We start from the raw sequence: 19,140 nt of genomic DNA, 5'->3' as shown, positions 1-19,140 counted from the left end.
CCAGTCTGATGTTTTGCAGGGAATGAACTACCTGGAGGAACGTCGCCTGGTGCACCGTGACCTTGCTGCCAGGAACGTCCTTGTTAAGACTCCACAACATGTGAAAATCACAGACTTTGGGCTGGCAAAGCTGCTTGGGGCAGATGAGAAGGAGTATCACGCAGAGGGAGGCAAGGTACAAGGCACTAGAGGATGAACTATGGCATGCTCATTGGTGTTTGTGCTCATGCATGAGCCTTGCTGTTAAAAATAAGAGAAAAAAGAGAGTGGACTTTTCAGAAGGCTCAGCTGCAATCTCAGCTTGTTGCCTTTGAAGCCTGTGGAAGTCTGCTGAACACAGCCAGAGCAGTGTCAGGCCAGTGTGACTGCAGTAGAAGCAGAGGTAGCAGAGCAGCAAAGTCTTTTGAAATTCCCACCCTGAATGTCTGGGGAAAAACAAGGCTATTTAAAAAAACAATAAAAATAAAACCATATCTGAATTCATCACATAGCCAACACCAATAAAACTGTGCAGTTTGTGAAGAGAAAGGGAATGCCATGTATTTATAGCAGAAGAAAGACCTGTCAGGCTTGGTTCAACATGCCTTTATGTTGTACAAATGCTGATGAAGAGAATGTGTCCTGCTGAGAAATTAACAAGAATCTGCTTGCAAATATTGCAGTGACCATAAATGGAAATCAAATGAGCACAAATCAGTCTTTGTCGTACAGTCTGAGATTGGATTTTTATTCTGTTACAACAGAAGAAGGTTAAAAAATTAGTAATTTAAGTGTTAAAAATATGGTAAAATTAACTTGTAAGAGATATTTATAATAGGCTCAAAAATTTCACAAGTTTCCAGGTTTAACATAGTAAATGAAAATAGTAACAAGGGACTCAGAACTTGCCTGCTTTACCACTCAAATAATTGTGTTGTTTCATTGTGTTTTTTGATCCCTTTCTACAACAAAATCATTGACTTAAACACCACCTGGTGGTAAAGGTTGCTGATAAACTTTGTCTCAGCATATTATGGCTAATTTGTGGATCTTCCTAGGTTCCTATTAAATGGATGGCATTGGAGTCAATTTTACACCGAATTTATACTCATCAAAGTGATGTCTGGAGTTATGGTGAGTCTAAAAACATAGTTATAGTTTTTGTAGATGTGTTGGAACAATTGCAATGACATTGAAAAGAGTTCTTTATTCTTCCTATTATCTGAAGATTGAGAGATTAAACCTAAATAATGGGCCAAAATCACATATTCAATTAAGTACAATTCCCACAAAACTGAGCAGTGGTGAGGTGTAAGAAGTTTTGCAGAATATGCTTCCACGTGATGAGCCCTTCCCTGACAGGAGCTGCAGGTAGGAGACTGCACTCCTCCATATGGTGAACTTCTGCTGAAGCTTTCCTTCAGCATCTTCAGGTGGCATAGAATGAGACCAAGAATAAAGCAGTATAATGAGAGGAAGGACATGAAACTATTGGCCACACTGCCAATCAGCATCAGTCAGTGTAACTCCACTGTCTCCTCTGGCGCTACTTGAGGTGATGATATAAACTTGCTTTGTCATGATGGCCTAAAATGATTCAGAGAAGTTGCAAAAGGGCAGGCAGTATGATGTGCTCTCTGGGTACTGAGAGGACAAGAAGGAAAGAAAAGCAATTGATACCTCCTGAAATAATTCATTTTATACTTTGTATAAGAGATAGAGGAGCTGAAAGGAAACCTTTCAGAGCAACTTGTTGTAAAATTTCCACTCCGTGTTGTCATACTCCTGGAAGAAATTAAGTACAAATAGTCAGACGCTGTATCCTTTTAGAAAAAGTACAGTCTCTGGTCCTCTTAATACCTTTATGTGGCTTGACATCCAAAGTCTTATTTTGTATCCTAAGCTACTGGACAATCACAATAGCTATGTCACAGAGTATGTCATTAGCAAACAACACTGAGGCATCTGGTTTACACATCTTTCAACAACTGCTCTTGCTGATCTCCAAAGAGACCTCCAAAGGCAACCTCCATTTTTAAATCCACTTCCTAAGCTGGAGTCAGTAGTCGGTAGCCTGTATTTCCATTCTTTCCTGTGGGGCTGGAAAGTCTGTGGGATGTTTCAACACTGAGACACTAGTTACGATTAAAAATAAATAAAGGAAGGCAGGATGATTTCAAACTGTTTTATTAATGTGTACTGTATTTAATATCGTGGCAGAAAGTGCTTTTCCTGGATGGGAATCTGTCAGTGCATTTCTCTCAATTGACAAACACATCCAGGCAAGCTTTCTCCAAATTTCTGTCACTGTATTCTCCTTTCCCTGCAGGTGTGACAGTTTGGGAGTTGATGACATTTGGGTCCAAGCCTTATGACGGGATCCCCGCAAGTGAAATCTCCTCCGTCTTGGAGAAGGGAGAGCGTTTGCCCCAGCCACCCATTTGTACCATTGATGTGTACATGATCATGGTCAAATGTGAGTTGAGTGGATTTGTGGGTGCTTTCCTAAGCCCAATAAGTGGCACAGTTGCCTTCATTATGTAGGCATTTCTGTATGTTGTACTCTTGGTGATGGCATGGAAATTAGTTTATATGAAAAGAGCAGTGACAGAGTGCATTCCTGCACCTCATGCCTTAGATGGGAGGAGTAGAAGGCATGATTTTGTTAATTGCTAATTCAGCCAACTAATGGCCAAACACCATCTATGTTACCTGATACTCTGGTTTTAAACATCTAGAAAATAAAACTAACAATGACTTCTCCAGGCTCAGCCTTAGTTCACTAATATGCTTTCAGGTAGGGCACACTGAAGGGGTTCTAAACCTCAAACACCTTTTTCATCTCTCAGCTGCTAAAATGTCAGATTGTAACCTTACTTCCTAAACCAAGACTAGACTGCATCCCTGCTAGTACTGTTTGTGAGGATGCTGAGAGGCAGCCCACAAGGTGGCATGTAAGATCTTTTCTCTGGAACAGATTGTACCTTTTGCTGAAATAAAAGCTGTGCTACAACATGGACCTTGTAGTACAGCACTTTTGGGTAGTCCTGGAGAGCCTGTGCATTGCCATGTTGGGACAGGCACTGTGCAAGGAGAGTCTGATCCTGTGCTCACTGTGGTGAGAAGGAACCACATCCAGACATGTCCATCTAAATCCACCAGCAGTGCTCAGACCCATAAGCATTCTCCTGGAAGTCCCTCCTCAGCAATGCTGAAACCTGCTGACACCTCAGCCCTACCAGATTTTGGTGATCCTGTCCCAGATCTTCAAAAGCTCTGCACCACAGTGTGTCTCCAAATGCTCAGATTTTCTGAGTCCTGGCAGCTCCATCCACTACCCTTCTTTAAAGCCAGGCCAGAGCTAAAAAGCAGACATTTTTCCAGGCACCCAATGGGGTACCTCTTGCTTATAAAATACTACCAATGGAGTGTCACTATACTTTTATGCCAATACACTAAATTTAAAAGCAAGAACATGAGTGTGCAGTTTGAGCCTTCCTTCTTCCAGAGGACTCAGTGGTACATCTTTCACCGCTCTGATCAGCCCCTGTGTACAGGCTGAAGTGTAGACACTGCTGAAGCCATGACCTCTTGTCTAAAAGAATTCGGGATTCCCATTCATCTCCTTTTATAAGCAGAGAGTATAAACTGAAAAGTTGGAAGTTATTACACACAATTTTTTAAAAGAAACTATATTTAAACACATGCAATTAAAAGATAAATTCAGAAGCAGTAGATGCTGCTTCTGCAACAGCAGCATATTTCCAAAAGGTCTGCTTTCTCCTAAAGTGAGAAGAATTTCTTTAATTGGTAAGAACTGCACTGGAAGAATTTAGCATGATATCATATTTTCAGCATGACAAAAAGCCACTGGCAATGATGAGATTTTGTCTAGTGCAGATTTCAGATGGCGTATTGTCACTTTGCTCCTCCATTACCTTGGATAAGCTGCTTCTCATGAGTTCTCTCAAACATACTAAGATTAATCTTTCTTACTTCTAATTTTAAACACAAGTATCTATATATCACCTCATCTGCTAGTTGCTATCAGAAAGTGTGGATTTCCTAAGTCATTTCACATGTAAAGCCACCAGTGTCAGTATTAGAAATCTCTTCCATCACTGATCCACACTAAGCTGTAGTTAAAGTCCGTTTACTAATTAAATAAAACTTAGGTATGGTTAATCTTTCAAAACATTTTGTAGAGGTAAATTTTAGAAAATATCTGGTACAGGGTAGAAAATTCCAAGTCTTTCGCTTTAGATTTCCCAGGAAAAGCAGTGAAGTACTTCCCATGAAGCAGTGCAGTAAGGAATAGGCAAATTACAATGTATCTGGAGGAGCCTGCTGGAAATAATTTGCATCTACTCCTTCAAGAGGTTTAGACTGATCCAGACTGGCCCCCATTAGCTGTCCTCAGGTCTTGTTCCCTATTGTCACATTGTAGGACCTTCTGTCCAAGCAGAGATAAGCCAGGAAGAGAGTGGACAGGCTTAGGCTGGAGCTTGTCTGGCCTTTGGACTTTACTGCCTCCTTCAAGCTTCCCAAACTGCAAGGATGTACTTCTTAAATGCTGACATTCACACCAGCTAGTGTCTGGTTAATTAATTTTTTATGGTGATCTCTTACAGGCAGCTGCTTTCTTCTTACCATTTATATCACTGCTCTTTTAGCTGTTACACTTTGTTTCAGACTCTATGTCTGATTGCTGGAACAATTTCAGTTGTGCACTTCTCTCTCTGCTGTCCCTTCAGGCTGGATGATTGATGCAGACAGCCGTCCCAAGTTTCGTGAGCTGATTGCAGAGTTCTCCAAAATGGCTCGTGACCCTCCCCGCTATCTTGTTATACAGGTACTAAACACAGTGGTAGCAACATGTCTAGTGGGCACTGAATGTCAGGCCCAGAATGATTAATAATGAATAGGAAATCAAATTCCTGGTTTGGACAAGTTTTCCACATGCCAGGCTACACAGGCTAGTGTTCCCCTGGTTTGCTTTCTTCTGAGGCAAAACGATTTATCCTGCCCATACCACTTTTGGGTGCTGCAGCAAAAGATTTTGTTATGTTGACATTTACTTCAAGCTAAAAGATCCAATATAAATGACGTAGGTGTGAGAGAGTGAAAGCTAACTGAAATGGCAGAGCTTTGTGTTTCAGAGAATCAGAGAGCTGAATCTGTCAGACTGTTTATCTCCTTGCCAGTGAAGAATTATTTCCTGTGATGTTTGCTGAAACATGATGTGGAAAGAGAAGCCATTTAGGAAAGCAAGAACACAGTTGTAGAATAGATTTTGAACATCCAGTCTGGCACTGATGATAAGAGGAAACAGCATGGCTATCTGTGGCAGAATGGGAACTTACACTCAGTAACAACATGAGTTGAGAAGATACACTGCAAATAATTTCTAGCACATGCTGATAATTTAAGGACAGTTCTACTCCTGCCTTCCAGGTCTTAACACATTCAGCTAGAACCACACACAGAATTTCAAGACTGGCCAATATTTTCTTAATACTGGTCTCTGTCTATGCCCAGTAACATACTGAAGTCCTGAAAGGCTAACAGAATTCGAATATTACAAAAATGCAGATATTTTACAGCAGCATAGACGTTGCAGGCCCAAATTCTACAGGTAGTGAGGGCTTGAATGGATTCTGTGAATCCTCTCTCACTCTGATTTGTCCCACAGGGAGATGAAAGGATGCACTTGCCTAGCCCTACAGATTCCAAGTTTTATCGCACCCTGATGGAGGAGGAGGACATGGAAGACATTGTGGATGCAGATGAGTATCTTGTCCCACACCAGGGCTTTTTCAACAGCCCCTCTACATCTCGGACTCCTCTTCTGAGTTCATTGGTATGAAGCTTTTCCTCTCTGAAAACAAAAAAAAGAAGTAATGTGAGAGCGAATTGTTTCTCATGATGCCTGTATTTTCTCTCTCTGTCTTTTTAAAGAGCGCTACTAGCAACAATTCTGCTACAAACTGCATTGACAGAAATGGGGTAAGTGGAGTGACTCATAAAAAAGGAGTAGCAGCACTGTGTGATCACTTTCCTATTGAATTCTCCCTCCCTACTTTTATACCTCACTTATGCAAGTCAACTTCTACAATACAGTCCCTGTAATACTGATTTTCTGCATTTCCAACCTAGCAGGGGCACCCTGTGAGGGAAGACAGCTTTGTCCAGAGGTACAGCTCAGATCCAACAGGAAACTTCTTGGAGGAGAGTATAGATGATGGCTTCCTGCCTGCTCCAGGTAAGTACCTCTCCTATGTTTCTATCCCAGGGCTATTCATTCACAAACCATTTGATCAGTTAAGACTCTTGCATGAATATAGTTGTCTCTTTGACAGAAAGGAAGCGGTCCAAATGTTTCCTACCTTTTGCTTTTACTCAGTAAACAAGAGTGGAAACGTATGCACATATCCTTTTCTTAAACTTCTTCTGACTGCTTTTGGCCACCTCTCATTTCCACTCCTTCATGAGCCAAGTCCCTCATGTTTACCATGTGTGCCTTCTGGTCAGGAAGTTTAGGTATCTCAGTCTATATTTAAAGCTTTCTACTACTTCAGAAAATATCGTGTCAACATGGGTTTCACCCCTTATACCATTTCTGCCATATAAACAGTTTTCTGGTGGATTCACTGCTTTCAGATATGTATACACAGAAGGAAGCTCACAGTTTCCCATTAACTTACAGCACTGGCCATCACAGAGTGAAACAGAAAGCATAGAGGCAGCTGGGTCTGGGTTAAGTAGTATCCTTAAAAAAAATTAACTTTCTCTCCCTTCCCTTAAAAACCCACATCTGAAAAGACTGACAAGAGACTGCATGTGAATGAGGTGTGAAATCTCTGTTACTGTCTGTTCTTTATTTCCTAGGTAGTTGCCTCATCTCTAAACATTTTTTGAGAGATATGGCTTCTGACTGCCAAACTTCCTACTGAAATTTCAGAACATTATCTGGGACATATCCGCTAAAATCAGCATTAGCTGTCTTGCAGCCTTGTGGTCAAAGTAATCTTTCTGCTGCTTTGAAACTTAAATTTCTGAGGGTGAGCTTCAAGGCAGTGTGCTTTATGTACAGCATGGCAGTCATTGCATTTGGCTCTCTTCCACTCTGGATGCAGAGCTGAGAAGTCTGGTGAGATGTTGCACTGAAAAAAGTGTTGCAGATGGATTAAAACTGCACCTTGAGTGATGCAAATGGTTGCATTAGTCATACCTCATCACTTTCATTATCTCATTTGTTTGTTTTTAATTCCAGAGTATGTAAACCAGCTGATGCCCAAGAAACCATCTACTGCCATGGTCCAGAATCAAATCTACAACAACATCTCTCTCACAGCAATCTCAAAGCTCCCCATGGACTCAAGATACCAGAATTCCCACAGCACAGCTGTGGACAACCCTGAGTATCTCAACACTAACCAGTCCCCACTGGCCAAAACAGTCTTCGAGAGCTCTCCCTATTGGATCCAATCAGGCAATCACCAAATAAATCTGGACAATCCTGACTACCAGCAGGACTTTTTACCAAATGAAACAAAACCTAATGGTCTCTTGAAAGTTCCTGCAGCAGAAAACCCAGAGTACTTGAGGGTAGCAGCACCAAAAAGTGAATACATTGAAGCTTCAGCATGACCACAGAGGATTTCTTCTTGCAGTGAGGCAAGCCAGACTGGTGAATTGCCTGGCTGCTGTAAGAACAAACTCTGTTCAGCGCGAATGGCAACCACAATGCATCAATAAGCACACTTCAGCACGCAATCTGAATCTGCAAAGCCAATCTCACAGGACAGTTTGGGTCTTTTCTTGCCCATTTCCATGTATAGCTGAAGCCCATACGCTGCACTGAGATGTGTGTTGAAATAGAGCGGGATCTTCCTGTACAGAAAAAATATGGATGCATTCCTTTCCTTTTCAAATGGTAGCATGGTAAGAAGCCACTCTGGGATGAACTTGTGAACTGTACACTCTATACAGTCAAATTCCTTTCTACAATGCGTATTTTTATAAATGTTCCTAACAGATTTTTTGGATCTTTTACAAGATCAGATGCTTGTACTGCTTGTCTGTTAGTTGGTGATCAGATCACCAGCAGGAAAAAAAAAAACGTTACTAAATAGTTTTCCAAAAGTCCTGGAACAGAAACAGTTATTCCAAACCACAGGACTTTTACAAAATGGCTCCACATACTCCATCTTGGCATGAACAGAAAAAGGGCATCTGGTGGATGTATGGGAGATTCTGTCTATGGCAGGATGAAGCAGATTATTATGGGGAAAACTAGCCCAAGGAGTGAATGGCACGACACATCACCAACTGACCACTGCTGCTAAAAACTGACAGGAGGAATACAGCTCACAATAATTTGTAGATTTTTACTCACTGGTCTGTTTTCTGATTGTAAAACACAAGGTGTTTTTCTGATGTGTTATGCTGTTGTAGAATTGTCAAAATGCCTCTCTTCTTCAACAAAACTGCTAAAGATGTTCCCATAACTGAAAAATTAAGTGTCAAATAATGCTTTACAGACTCTAATTAAATGTCAAGGAAATGCAAATGGTTGCAAATTGGAGCCTTCATGAGACAGACAGGAAGACTGATACTAAATTAAACTTGAGTAAGGGAAGAAACACAGGTAGCTCTAGCCAAGTAGTCTCTTTTAGAGACTCAGAAACCTTTTTGCCTACATTTGGCAAAGAAAATAGTAATGCCCATGTTAGCATTTTCCTCACTTCAAGACAAAATATGGCCATCACGCCAGGGCAGAGACTAGGGCTGTTTGCCTCACTGTACCTTTCCCACTGGGGTGACCTCTTGCATCCCAAGGCAATGCTAGAGGGTCAGTGAGCATGGGTTTGGGAAAGGAAGAGTAATCTAGGATGGTGGAAAAAGGTTGCCTTCCTCTTATGAAACACAGAGCTTCCCATTGCTTCTTCAAAATACCCAGCCTAGGCTTCTGTTTTCAGTGTGGAAGAGGCAGACTAGCTAAGGTTAAGGTTTTAACTTAACAGTATAAATACTCTGTATACTGATAGTGTGTCAGTAACAGGAGCCAAAGCAGGTACTCTTTCAAGGGTTCCATGTTACAGAACTTAAAACTCCTCTAACAATGACATTTCTTATGAAGGCAGTAGGAGTAAAATGTGTGACTTTCCAGCAGCTTGGCAGCAGCGCAATTTTAATCAAACCATTAGTTCAGAAATCAAAGGCATGTTCATCAATTTTAGAACATAGTTTTTACAGATCTACCAAGGAGTGAAAGAGTGGTCCTGTGAAATGACCCTTTTTATAGGTAATGCAGTGAAAAAAACATCAGCAGTTTCTGTCTGTGCAGCAGTTCATCAGCTGCCTTTCAGTTTGAGGTAGAGAAGTGCATTTAGTCAAAATCCAAGGGTTTTCCTGGTGTGCTATTTCATAGATTTGTGTCACTGAGATGTGAGTCCCAGCCACAGTGCTATGGGGAGTGCAGTGTCTGACTTTGGTTATTGTTGGTTTGTGTTTAAAACAATAATTGAAATTTAGTTCCCATGTCCAACCAAATCTGCCAATGCAAGGAGAAATCTGTCGCAGATTTCTCTTTGCATTCCTGAGAGCACATTTGTTCTGCTGCTCTCAAAAGCAGTACGAATGCACAGGCAGTGCTTTTCTGCCCACCCACTCCCCCAAGAGGAATGTAAATAAAACCAAAATGTATTTTAACAGAAAGCACAGATAATTTTCAGTTCACTAAATCTGTTCTGTCTCCAAGCAGAATACTAGAAAATCATACAGTGCATGTCCTCCCATAGCAAATTTCCAACAGCATTACATGGAAGTATGTATTGATGTTTTAATCTGTCATCCAAAACAAGAAAGACACTAAGAGAGAGCAATATCTGTAACCAGTGCTATGTAGCATTAAAATTGTTCAATTCTGGTTAGTTTGCTTGTCCTTCTAAAGCCATTCAGGAGGAATTCAGTAGAGACTTATTACTAGAAACAGGGAAATACATCTAAAATTTATTTTCATATATATATATATTTAATGAGAACAGTAGGAAAGAGGCTTTAGTTCTTGTTAAAAATTTACAGGAAGATTCCAGATTTGTGGGATTAGCTGTGTTGTGAAATAATTCCACTAAATATGCACCCTTTAAGCCATGATTTGTAAATAGGCAGCTCAGTAATGATTAAAAAGTCAGCAAAATTTTTAAAAAAATGGACAGTGCCTCAAGGGGCAGATACTGGGGCATTAGGGGTGAATGAGACTGTGCAGCTGCAACTGGTTGTTGTTGAAGGCATGGGTGCTACACAGGGTACTGCTTTTGGGTAACAGGCATTAGCAAGGTACCCAACAATTGTCACTGAAAAAATAATCAATAAGCAGCTGAAATGCTTTTTGTCTTGTTTTTTCTTCCCACTGCAGGTCACTGACCATGTAACAGCAAGTAGCCTCATAGGTGCTGGTAAAGCCAAACTAGGTCAGGCAACACTTTCACAGGAATCACGGCACCTTGCTGATGCAGCGCTGTACAAAATGCAGGCTACTGAATGGGACATAGAAGTTGTGGATTTACAACTTTTATGAAACTAAATATTAGAATTTTATTTTCTAAATACTAGAAAAAAATAAAGGTCCTGCATCTTGACAGCTTACATACATTAGCACCCAAAAATAACTTGAAAGCTCTGCCATTGTCTCTCAGGATATCTGGGTATAAAACACTGATTTTAAAAACACAACTAGTGTAACAGACCACAACCACTGGTAAAAGCTAACAGCTGCTTTACAATCCAGAAAATAAAACTTCTCTTTTCACTGTATTTCTCATGGAAGGCAAAATGACACCACTCACAAGTTAGTGTCTCTTAATCATAAAGCAGAAGTTAGTGACAAACTGTTTTAAATAATAATTTAAGCACTGCATGCTTGGATATGAAAATGTAAGTCACATCAAGATTCTTCATGTTACTTTGATGTTTTCCAGCAACCTGTGCACGGTGTTGGTGCACTTCACTTGGGCCTCGGGTTGTTTTCTTCTGCTGCAAAGGAAATTGGCTTGGGAATTCTCCTACATAAGGCATTACAAAATATACTCCCGGAGTTTACTTGAGAGGAATGGGAGAGTAGTGCCAGGCTGAGGGCAGACAGCCAATCCATATCTGAGACAGCTGCCGAATTTGCAATGGATTGTTCTTGCAGGTATGGGTGGGAATAGCTACATAGATGGCTCCTCTCCCTGCTTCCACCTTGGAGAGAAGTCCTCTATATTTCTAGAGAGACTGTGCAAAAAGCAGTGTTCAGCCTCTGTGCTTCAGGATGACCTTCATCCCAACCTTGGAGGTGTACCTGGGGCTGTGGCAGTGTCTGTGCCCTCACACAGTGTCTACAGTGTCCTCAGGCTGTCTGGGTACCAATGAGAAATCCAGGGTACCAATGAGAAACTGCATTTCCAGACAAGCGCTCATTTTTCAGATTCAGAGTTCCAACTTCTTCTATTAGTATGACTGTCTCTCCAGATGAGGAGTTACAAAATGCCAGCTTTTATTTCTGCCCATGCTTCTCTGGAAGAAATAGTCCGAATCAGGACAAAGTATGAAAATATACCTGTGTCCTCCCTCCTGATGAAAACCGTATACTGATGAAGCATCAAACTCTGCATGTAACACTTAGCAACAATGCTTTGTAACGTTTTATCACCACTCAATCGATTTTCTATATTGAAATTCCATTTTCTAGTGTTCTTTTTGTAAGTTTCATCTCTTTGTTCCAGCATACAAGCTTTTAAGGAGACTTTTTAAAAAATAATAGAAAAATAAAGTTTATACATAAGAAAAATATGACACCTTTAAGAAGCTTTTTTAATAAGCTGCACTAGGACCAAAGATGTAATGTTTTGTTTTCTTGCTTTAAAGAAATAGGGTACTGATCACCACTCCCACACTAGCTCATTACAAGGAAAAGCTGCTGATCTCCATCCTTCATTGGGACTGGCCAAAGCATCGCTGTGCCAGGTGGGCTTCACAGGACGTTGGGGCCTGTCCATAGAAAACCAAATCAAATATCAGAACCAGATATCACTTCAGGGACAGATCTATAACCTCTGCTCAATTTTGATTCATTTTCCATTCAATGCAATAGCTAAACAAGGACACAGTAAAGAAAAAAAGAAACAGCTACATTATATTTTGGCTCAGATTTAGGAAAAAATACAATGATGAGACATGATTAGATAACTGCCTTTTATGTGAATAAGTGTGTAGGCAGGCAGTGAGACTTTAAAATGAAAGCACTTTTTGTTATGTATTATTTTAATTAAGTGGAGAAGTTGAAGTCATGACACTTCCATGATAGGATTTACTTTCTGTCACACATTCTGGCTATTTGGGCATTGTGCGTATTTGCAGATCACCTGTGTTACCAAAGTCTAGTGGACTGAAACTCATGGTTCATTCACATCAGAAATAGGTACTGTACGTAAGCCCCTCATTCTTATACATGGGAAGTGATATGAGACTGGGAGAGGAGACTGCAGAGACAGTAGGCTTTACTGCCTACTGTAGGCAACCTCAGAAGGAAACCCTCAGTAGCATTAGGAAAAAAAAAAAAAAATCTGAAGAAAAAGAGAGAACTGAGGACCTGGCAAGAGACATGTTACTTGCATCACTGAAGTCAGCAGGCAAAATACCTTTGGCAAGTTTCAGGGCTGGTGTTCCACCACCTTTGCACGCTAAGAAAGACATCGAGGGTCTGGAGTGTGTCCAGAGGAGGGCAACAAAGCTGGTGAGGGGTCTGGAGCACAGGCCTTATGAAGAGCGGCTGAAGGAGCTGAGATTGTTCAGTCTAGAGAAGAGGAGGCTCAGGGGAGACTTTATTGCTCTCTATAACTACCTGAAGGGAGGTTGTAGTGAGCTGGGGGTCAGCCTCTTCTCTCGTGTGATTAGTGATAGGACTAGAGGGAATGGCTTCAAGCTGCGCCAGGGAAGATTCAGGCTGCACATTAGGAAATACTACTTCTCTGAAAGGGTGGTCAGGCACTGGAATGGGCTGCCCAGAGAGGTGGTGGAGTCACCAAGCCTGGTGGTGTTCAAAGAGCGTTTGGATGTTGTGTTGAGGGTCATGGTTTAGCAAGAACCATTGGTGAAGGGCGAATGGTTGGACTGGATGATCCTGTGGGTCTTCTCCAACCTTAGCGACTCTATGATTCTATGATTCTTTCACTCCTTCATGCTTCAGCTTTGTTGCACATGGGACTGTCTGGATGCAATGTGGTCTCTCTGTATCCTCCTCCTTGAAGTAATGAATTTTCTGATTAACAAGGTGAAAAGAATTAAACACAAAACCACACCTGTAACCTACCAAATGGACTTGCTGATTCTTTTTTTCTTATGTAGCTGAATGGTACATCATTTCCAGTTGCTCTGGAATTGAGCCAAAGCATACTCCTAACCTCTCACAATCTAACTGAAAACTGGATTTTCAAATACCATCAATGCTATCCTTATATTTAATGAAAGGGACATGTGAAGTAGTTGTCTACAGTGATAGGAGGGTTGGCTTACATACCTAAGTTTCTTTTTAATCCAACATTCCTAATTCTGTTCCCCTTGAAATAAATGGGATGTTAAACTTGATTTCACTGAGAGTATAAAACAAGGTTAATGTTGAGTGATTTTGATAACCAGAGATCCTATGGATCTATTGCCCCATTTTAGGCTGCTTTGAATTGATGCAATCAATTGAATATAACGAATAATGTCTTTGTTTTAATGAACTATCAAGCAATATATCCATAGATACAGATGGTACCCTTGCAGCATTGTAAAGTTACTTAACTATGAAAGCACTATTTGTACAATAAGAAACTCATGACTTTCCTATGGTTCGATGGCTTATACTGTTGATCAAATATTGTTTGTATATTGAGCGAGAAAAATGAGGTGTATATTATTCTTTTTATTTGTTTTTAATTTGTTGAGAACTTTTGTTGTCATATACTGTTGTATCTGGGGAGAAGAAAAATTAGTGGCTAGCTTGCAGGGGTTTGTAGCCAGAGAAGAAATCACGTTAGGGATTCTTTATTGATGGACTTAGATTTTTGTAAAAGCAGTCACCTAGGGGATTTATCCAGTGCTTAGTGAAGCTAATAACAGAACCTTTCCTCTCTTCAAGACTATTTGGCTCTCTCTATGCACAGTGCAGGACTTCCATAATGTGAGTAAAAATTCAGCTAACAATTGTGACCACTGGAAGTACAATATAAGACATGGTGCTGCTTATCAGGGCGCTAACAAAATACATGGCAGGTTCTCACTTCAGTTTTATGGCAAAAGCAGAAGGACAGTCAAAGCAATCCCTCAGATTCTCATCCACGTCACATTTGGCATATAAAGCTATACTGATGGACATCTCTGAATTTCATAATCACGAGTTATGCACAGCAACACAGCACAGCTCCATGGTAAGGAAAGTCAAAAGTTTCAATTAGAGTCACACACATGAAAAACAGTAACATTATTATGCTACTCTAGCAAAAAGGAGAAATTCTGTTATCAAAACAAACGAAATAAAGCCTCAAGGTTCCCCAGGTATTGGTGTTTAATTATCCAAGTGGTGGAACACATAGCAGACAAAGATAAAAAGATTGCAGGATCTGTGATATAACAGAGCAAAATACATTGGGTTTACAGTACAGTAGAGAGGAGCTAGAATTGACAGTACACATTCAGCCTGGATAAGTCCCTGGTATCATCATTAGTAAACTAATCATTTTTTCTCTCTAAAGATTAATTTCGTACATAGGAAAAAAGAAAAAAAAAAAAGAAAAAACAAAACAACAACAACAACAACAAACATTACAGCACCTTTCTCATTTTCATCTTTCCATGCAGTCCCTTCCAACACATAGGCTGCACATCTTACCAGCTCAACTTACTTTATGCAGAAATGATGTAGTCTTAATATTACTGGTTCTCAGAAATGTCTAATGTGTATTAATGCATGATATTTTTATTTTAATAAAAGTAATTAAATAAATCTGCTGCTTGGAGGCATGTTGTTTTGTTGTTGTTGTTTGTTTGTTTCAGTGCTCAATTAAGATTCTGCATATGTTAGTATTACTATTTTTAACTTGAAAAGGAAACTGAGATATATGTCCATTCACCTCCCCTGTGAAGATTCAAAACTCTTTACTGGGCAGGAATACTCTTCTCTGTATTTCAAAGGTAGAAAAACAAAGGCACAGCATTGCCCAGAGAGGTGGAGACACTGGTGGGGATGAATCCTCCTGCTGAAGCACTAGAAGAAAGGAAATTAAAAATCAAGAATGAGGTGGGTATATAAATGTGTGGATGTTTGGGAAGAATAAGCATTTAGAAATTCCACTGATCTCACTTGAAACTCCTGGAGCATAAAAAGTGACAAAAGGTGCAAAAGGATAAGACAGCCAAAGAAACATAGCTGCTGTGTTTCCCTACTTATTTCCTAATTATTAGTATTTCCTAATTCCCTTATCTCCCTGGTTAAGGTAAGATACAGAAAATTGCTATCTAAAGAGAGGAAGGCAAGTCTCTGCCACGTCCTCCCATCATTATACTCATCAGCACTGACCAAACATTATGTTTCACTATTTCCAAACTTGAGCAGGGAAAGAGCAAAGTGAGCCTTTCGCGATCTTATCCAAACCTGCAACACTTACAGCAAATCCTCCAAGAAATTTCTAGGACAGCCAATAAGAGCCATGGCTACAGTCAGAGTCTCTTCCACAGTACCTATGACAGACTCATGTGTGCACTGTGTTGTGAAGATGGCAGAGCTCATCCAAGGCCACCTCCCACCCAGGGCTGTGTGGTTGGGCTGTCTGTTTCATACAAGGGGCAGGCACATTGCTCACACCAGGAGCTTACCATTAGAGAGTGTTTTTCCATGTGACATCAAGGATAGTGCTTACTAATCCATCAGCACAGCTGCTCTGAAGTTGCATAGCACATGTTGGCTCAGCTCATGTTTATGCCCACCCATGGCAGACCCCCCAGGAGAGGTGCTACTGAGGCAGCAGACACCAAAGGACATGTCCTGCACAGGATGTTTAGTGAGGTGGACAGAACTCCATTCTGTGAGTTGAGGTGGCTCACTGGGAGCCCACCTGGAGGTATGTACACTGAGACTGCAAATTCAAAATGGAGGATGTTGCTGCTCTTTATCTGAAAGAGGAACTGGAGTTAGAGATCAGGTGGTGTTGGGAACTGAAATCTCTCTAATAAGTACCATATGTGAGGTGTTCCACATCAGAGCTCTCATTTCAGAAAGCCTTTTGCTTTAAAACCTCTTCTTTTTGAAGGGAGAAGTGTCATTTAATGCACGTATTAACCCCAGAGACTGTGGCCCTGTGAAATTGAACCAGCTCAGAAATAGCAGTGTTTGTCTACTGTATCCAGTATTGCATGGGCTGGTTTACACTTTTCATTTCTTTCCCATTTCTTCCTTTTGGGCATAGATCTATAGATCTGTATTGGAAATGTTGAGTCACGGCCTGAACCACTGATGAGAACCAGGGAAAAGGACCAGGTCAGCCCTGGGAGAACAGGTGAAGGCAATTCACCTGTGTGACAGGAAGGGGTGGAGCCTGGCTCCAGCTCTCTTGTAGACCCCATTTAAGGGCTGACTGCCACTCTGGAAGGTTCTCTGGTTGGAGATTCCTCCTTTGTGAAGTCATTCCTGTGAGCCTAGATCTTCAGACACAGGTGAGCACCTTCCCTTTTCCTTTGTAATACTATTCTATCTGCGTTAGTCCCTTTGCTGTTATGCTCCTCTATTGCCTTTCTACTGCATTAATCTTTTCAATTGTAACAGGATTACATTAGACTTCATTCGATCCTGTCCTTCTCAGATTTGAGTTGTGATGATAGTGGAGATGGCTATTCTTGCCTCACACATGGCTTTTATTTAGCTGTGTTTCTACTGGCACTCTTAACAAGTCAAAGTACAGTTAATAGGGATCACAGCTGGTTGTATCACTTTCTGCCTAGTTGCTAAATCATCAAAAACAGATAACTTGTGTGTGAGTTTCATGGTGGTGGATAATAAACACAACAATGTATAATCTCTGCTGCCTGTGAAGACCAAACAGCACTAGGCCCATCTGCTCTGGGTTGGCCAGAAATGCCAGAGGGGGGCAGCTCTTGTAGGAGTGTGAAGTCCTCCAGGCCCAAACCACACTGTTCTCTGCAGACAGCCCCTTGGGGAGAGTTGCAGAAAACATATGCAGTCGTTGAGGTTGACAAAGCAAAGTCAAGCCTGTAAAGTCTGCCTGGGTCCTGTTGTTGAAAGATGTGGAAGAAAAGTGTGCCCTCTTTTGGAAGAGATTAAAATGTGTACAAATACACAGCTTTAAAATAGGCCTCCCAGCAAGCAGAGAAGGAAAAAAAAAAAAAGCTCACACAGGCAATTTATTTTCCAGCCTATTTGGAGTACAGGCTCATGCTACATTTAATCCAATGTAAGTATGGACTTCTGCTGCAAAGGATCACTGCATTGATCCAATAGAAAATTAATCCTTCTCTCTGATGCTATAGTTTCAGCAGATCTATGATGCAATTGCATGCACAAGAGATCTGACATCTGATGTGGCGGTGTGTATGCCAAGGACATGACTGTACCCTTGGTGACAATGGGCATGTCCTCCTGCCCTCAGAAGCTCTTGCACATATTCCTGTGAAGTACACCATTTCCATAACACTCAGTTATTTGTTTTCTTCATGTTATGCAAGATAATGCTATGAGTTAAAATAATGCAGATAGGCTGTGTCAGGGCAAAGGGAATTATGTTCATTCTTGGTTTATGATTTTTATTTAGACTGCTGGTGGGAAGTAGGCTTTGTCCAGACTTTTTGTATGAGGAGTTTCCAACATACATACAACCTTTTCCAAAGTAAGGAAGGATATTTTCAGTGAATGTCAGCTTTAGAAAAGTTGTGGTCCTGTGGAACGCAAACAAACAAAAATGCCATGTACATTTAAAAATAGCTATACTGGTTTCTATCTTGCTAACACAGAATTATTTCTATTACTTGATTCTGTTTCAGAATGTGGTGGAGATTTGCCGAAGAAAACAGGATGCTGTGTTTTGCTGTAAATAAGAATGCCAGAGTAGAGTTACATCATGGAGTTATTTCTAGATCTGTCTGTGACGGGGCACAGACCCGAAGAGAAGGGGGGAAAAAAACAAAGGAAACAAAGGAGAGGAAAAAAAGTGTTAACCGTTTATGCCCATCCGGCCTGGCCCCTTGACTAATGGGTAACTTGCGGGCCGGCGCCTCGGGAGAGCCGGGAAGTGGGAGGGGAAAGGTAGAGAGACAGTAGATGGGTCTTTAAAAAAAAAAAAAAGCAACGATCTGAGGAGGAACGGTAACTTACTAAATCCAACAAAATCAAACAAAATGAGAGAAACAGAGTGTCCCGGCCTTACTCTAGTAGCCTGCAGGAGAACCACATGCTTTTCTCCTCAGCGAACCGAGCAAGAGGGAGATGGACTGGAGTCCTACCAAGAGCTCCACCGTTCTTCTGGGCTCGAAGTCCTCTGGGGAATGCCACTCCTCCCCTCTCCCCTCCTTTGAGAACCGAAATGCCAAAAAAATGCAGTCCGCAGAACCAGAACATTAACTCCCACTGTTTTAAACGATGTTATCATGCGGAATATCGACAACAAAAATAACAAAACCAAAACAAGTTATAAGGAAGTGAGGCTCTGAATTTGTCTTAGACTTGAAGATAACATTGAAGATAATGTTGAAGACCTGTGAATAAACCTAATTCCCATTGCATATCAGCTGAGCAGGCAAGCAAGATCTACAAAATGCCTTTGTGCTAAAATTGAGTTATGTGGCACCTCATATTTGTAGAGGGCAACGGGCATGTCTCTGCAACATGGGATAAGGGATAAATAGCATCATAAGAGTCTGTTCATCTGTTCCTCCTGAATGTTGCACTGCTTTCTTCCCAGTTTTTTTTTTATCTCTGGTGTATGGTGAAACCATGCCAGTTAACAATTTTTTTTGAAGAGCAAGTGGGTACTCCTTCTAAGGATCTCTTATGGTACTGGGGCATTATGCCATCATAGGCAGGCAGTGGCAAGCTCAGGTAATAGGCATTTGAAGTCGGTACAAAAA

The 19,140-nt window shown here is 41.0% G+C and overlaps 1 protein-coding gene across 9 annotated transcripts in view; it reads left to right on the top strand.

The window, feature by feature from the left end:
* The window catches only part of EGFR (epidermal growth factor receptor), a 257,106-nt gene extending 242,079 nt beyond the window's left edge, over positions 1 to 15,027 (top strand). For 6 of the 9 annotated variants that reach the window (XM_046919485.1, XM_046919477.1, XM_046919476.1 and 3 more), the window contains 8 exons: positions 20 to 175; positions 1,038 to 1,113; positions 2,309 to 2,455; positions 4,734 to 4,831; positions 5,672 to 5,839; positions 5,938 to 5,985; positions 6,136 to 6,241; positions 7,253 to 15,010. In XM_046919485.1, coding sequence (XP_046775441.1) covers positions 20 to 175; positions 1,038 to 1,113; positions 2,309 to 2,455; positions 4,734 to 4,831; positions 5,672 to 5,839; positions 5,938 to 5,985; positions 6,136 to 6,241; positions 7,253 to 7,629 — 1,176 coding nt within the window. In that variant the 3' untranslated portion in view covers positions 7,630 to 15,010. Of the gene's footprint in view, positions 1 to 19; positions 176 to 1,037; positions 1,114 to 2,308; positions 2,456 to 4,733; positions 4,832 to 5,671; positions 5,840 to 5,937; positions 5,986 to 6,135; positions 6,242 to 7,252 lie in introns of all 9 variants that reach the window. The other 3 variants (XM_015281328.4, XM_025147076.3, NM_205497.3) reach the window with 2 other exon arrangements.
* The last annotated feature ends 4,113 nt before the right edge of the window (positions 15,028 to 19,140 follow it).

This window comes from Gallus gallus, chromosome 2, assembly GCF_016699485.2.
Source record: "Gallus gallus isolate bGalGal1 chromosome 2, bGalGal1.mat.broiler.GRCg7b, whole genome shotgun sequence".
NCBI lineage: Eukaryota > Metazoa > Chordata > Aves > Galliformes > Phasianidae > Gallus > Gallus gallus.
Note: the sequence above shows the minus strand (reverse complement) of the source record. Positions and strands in the feature narration are given on the sequence as shown.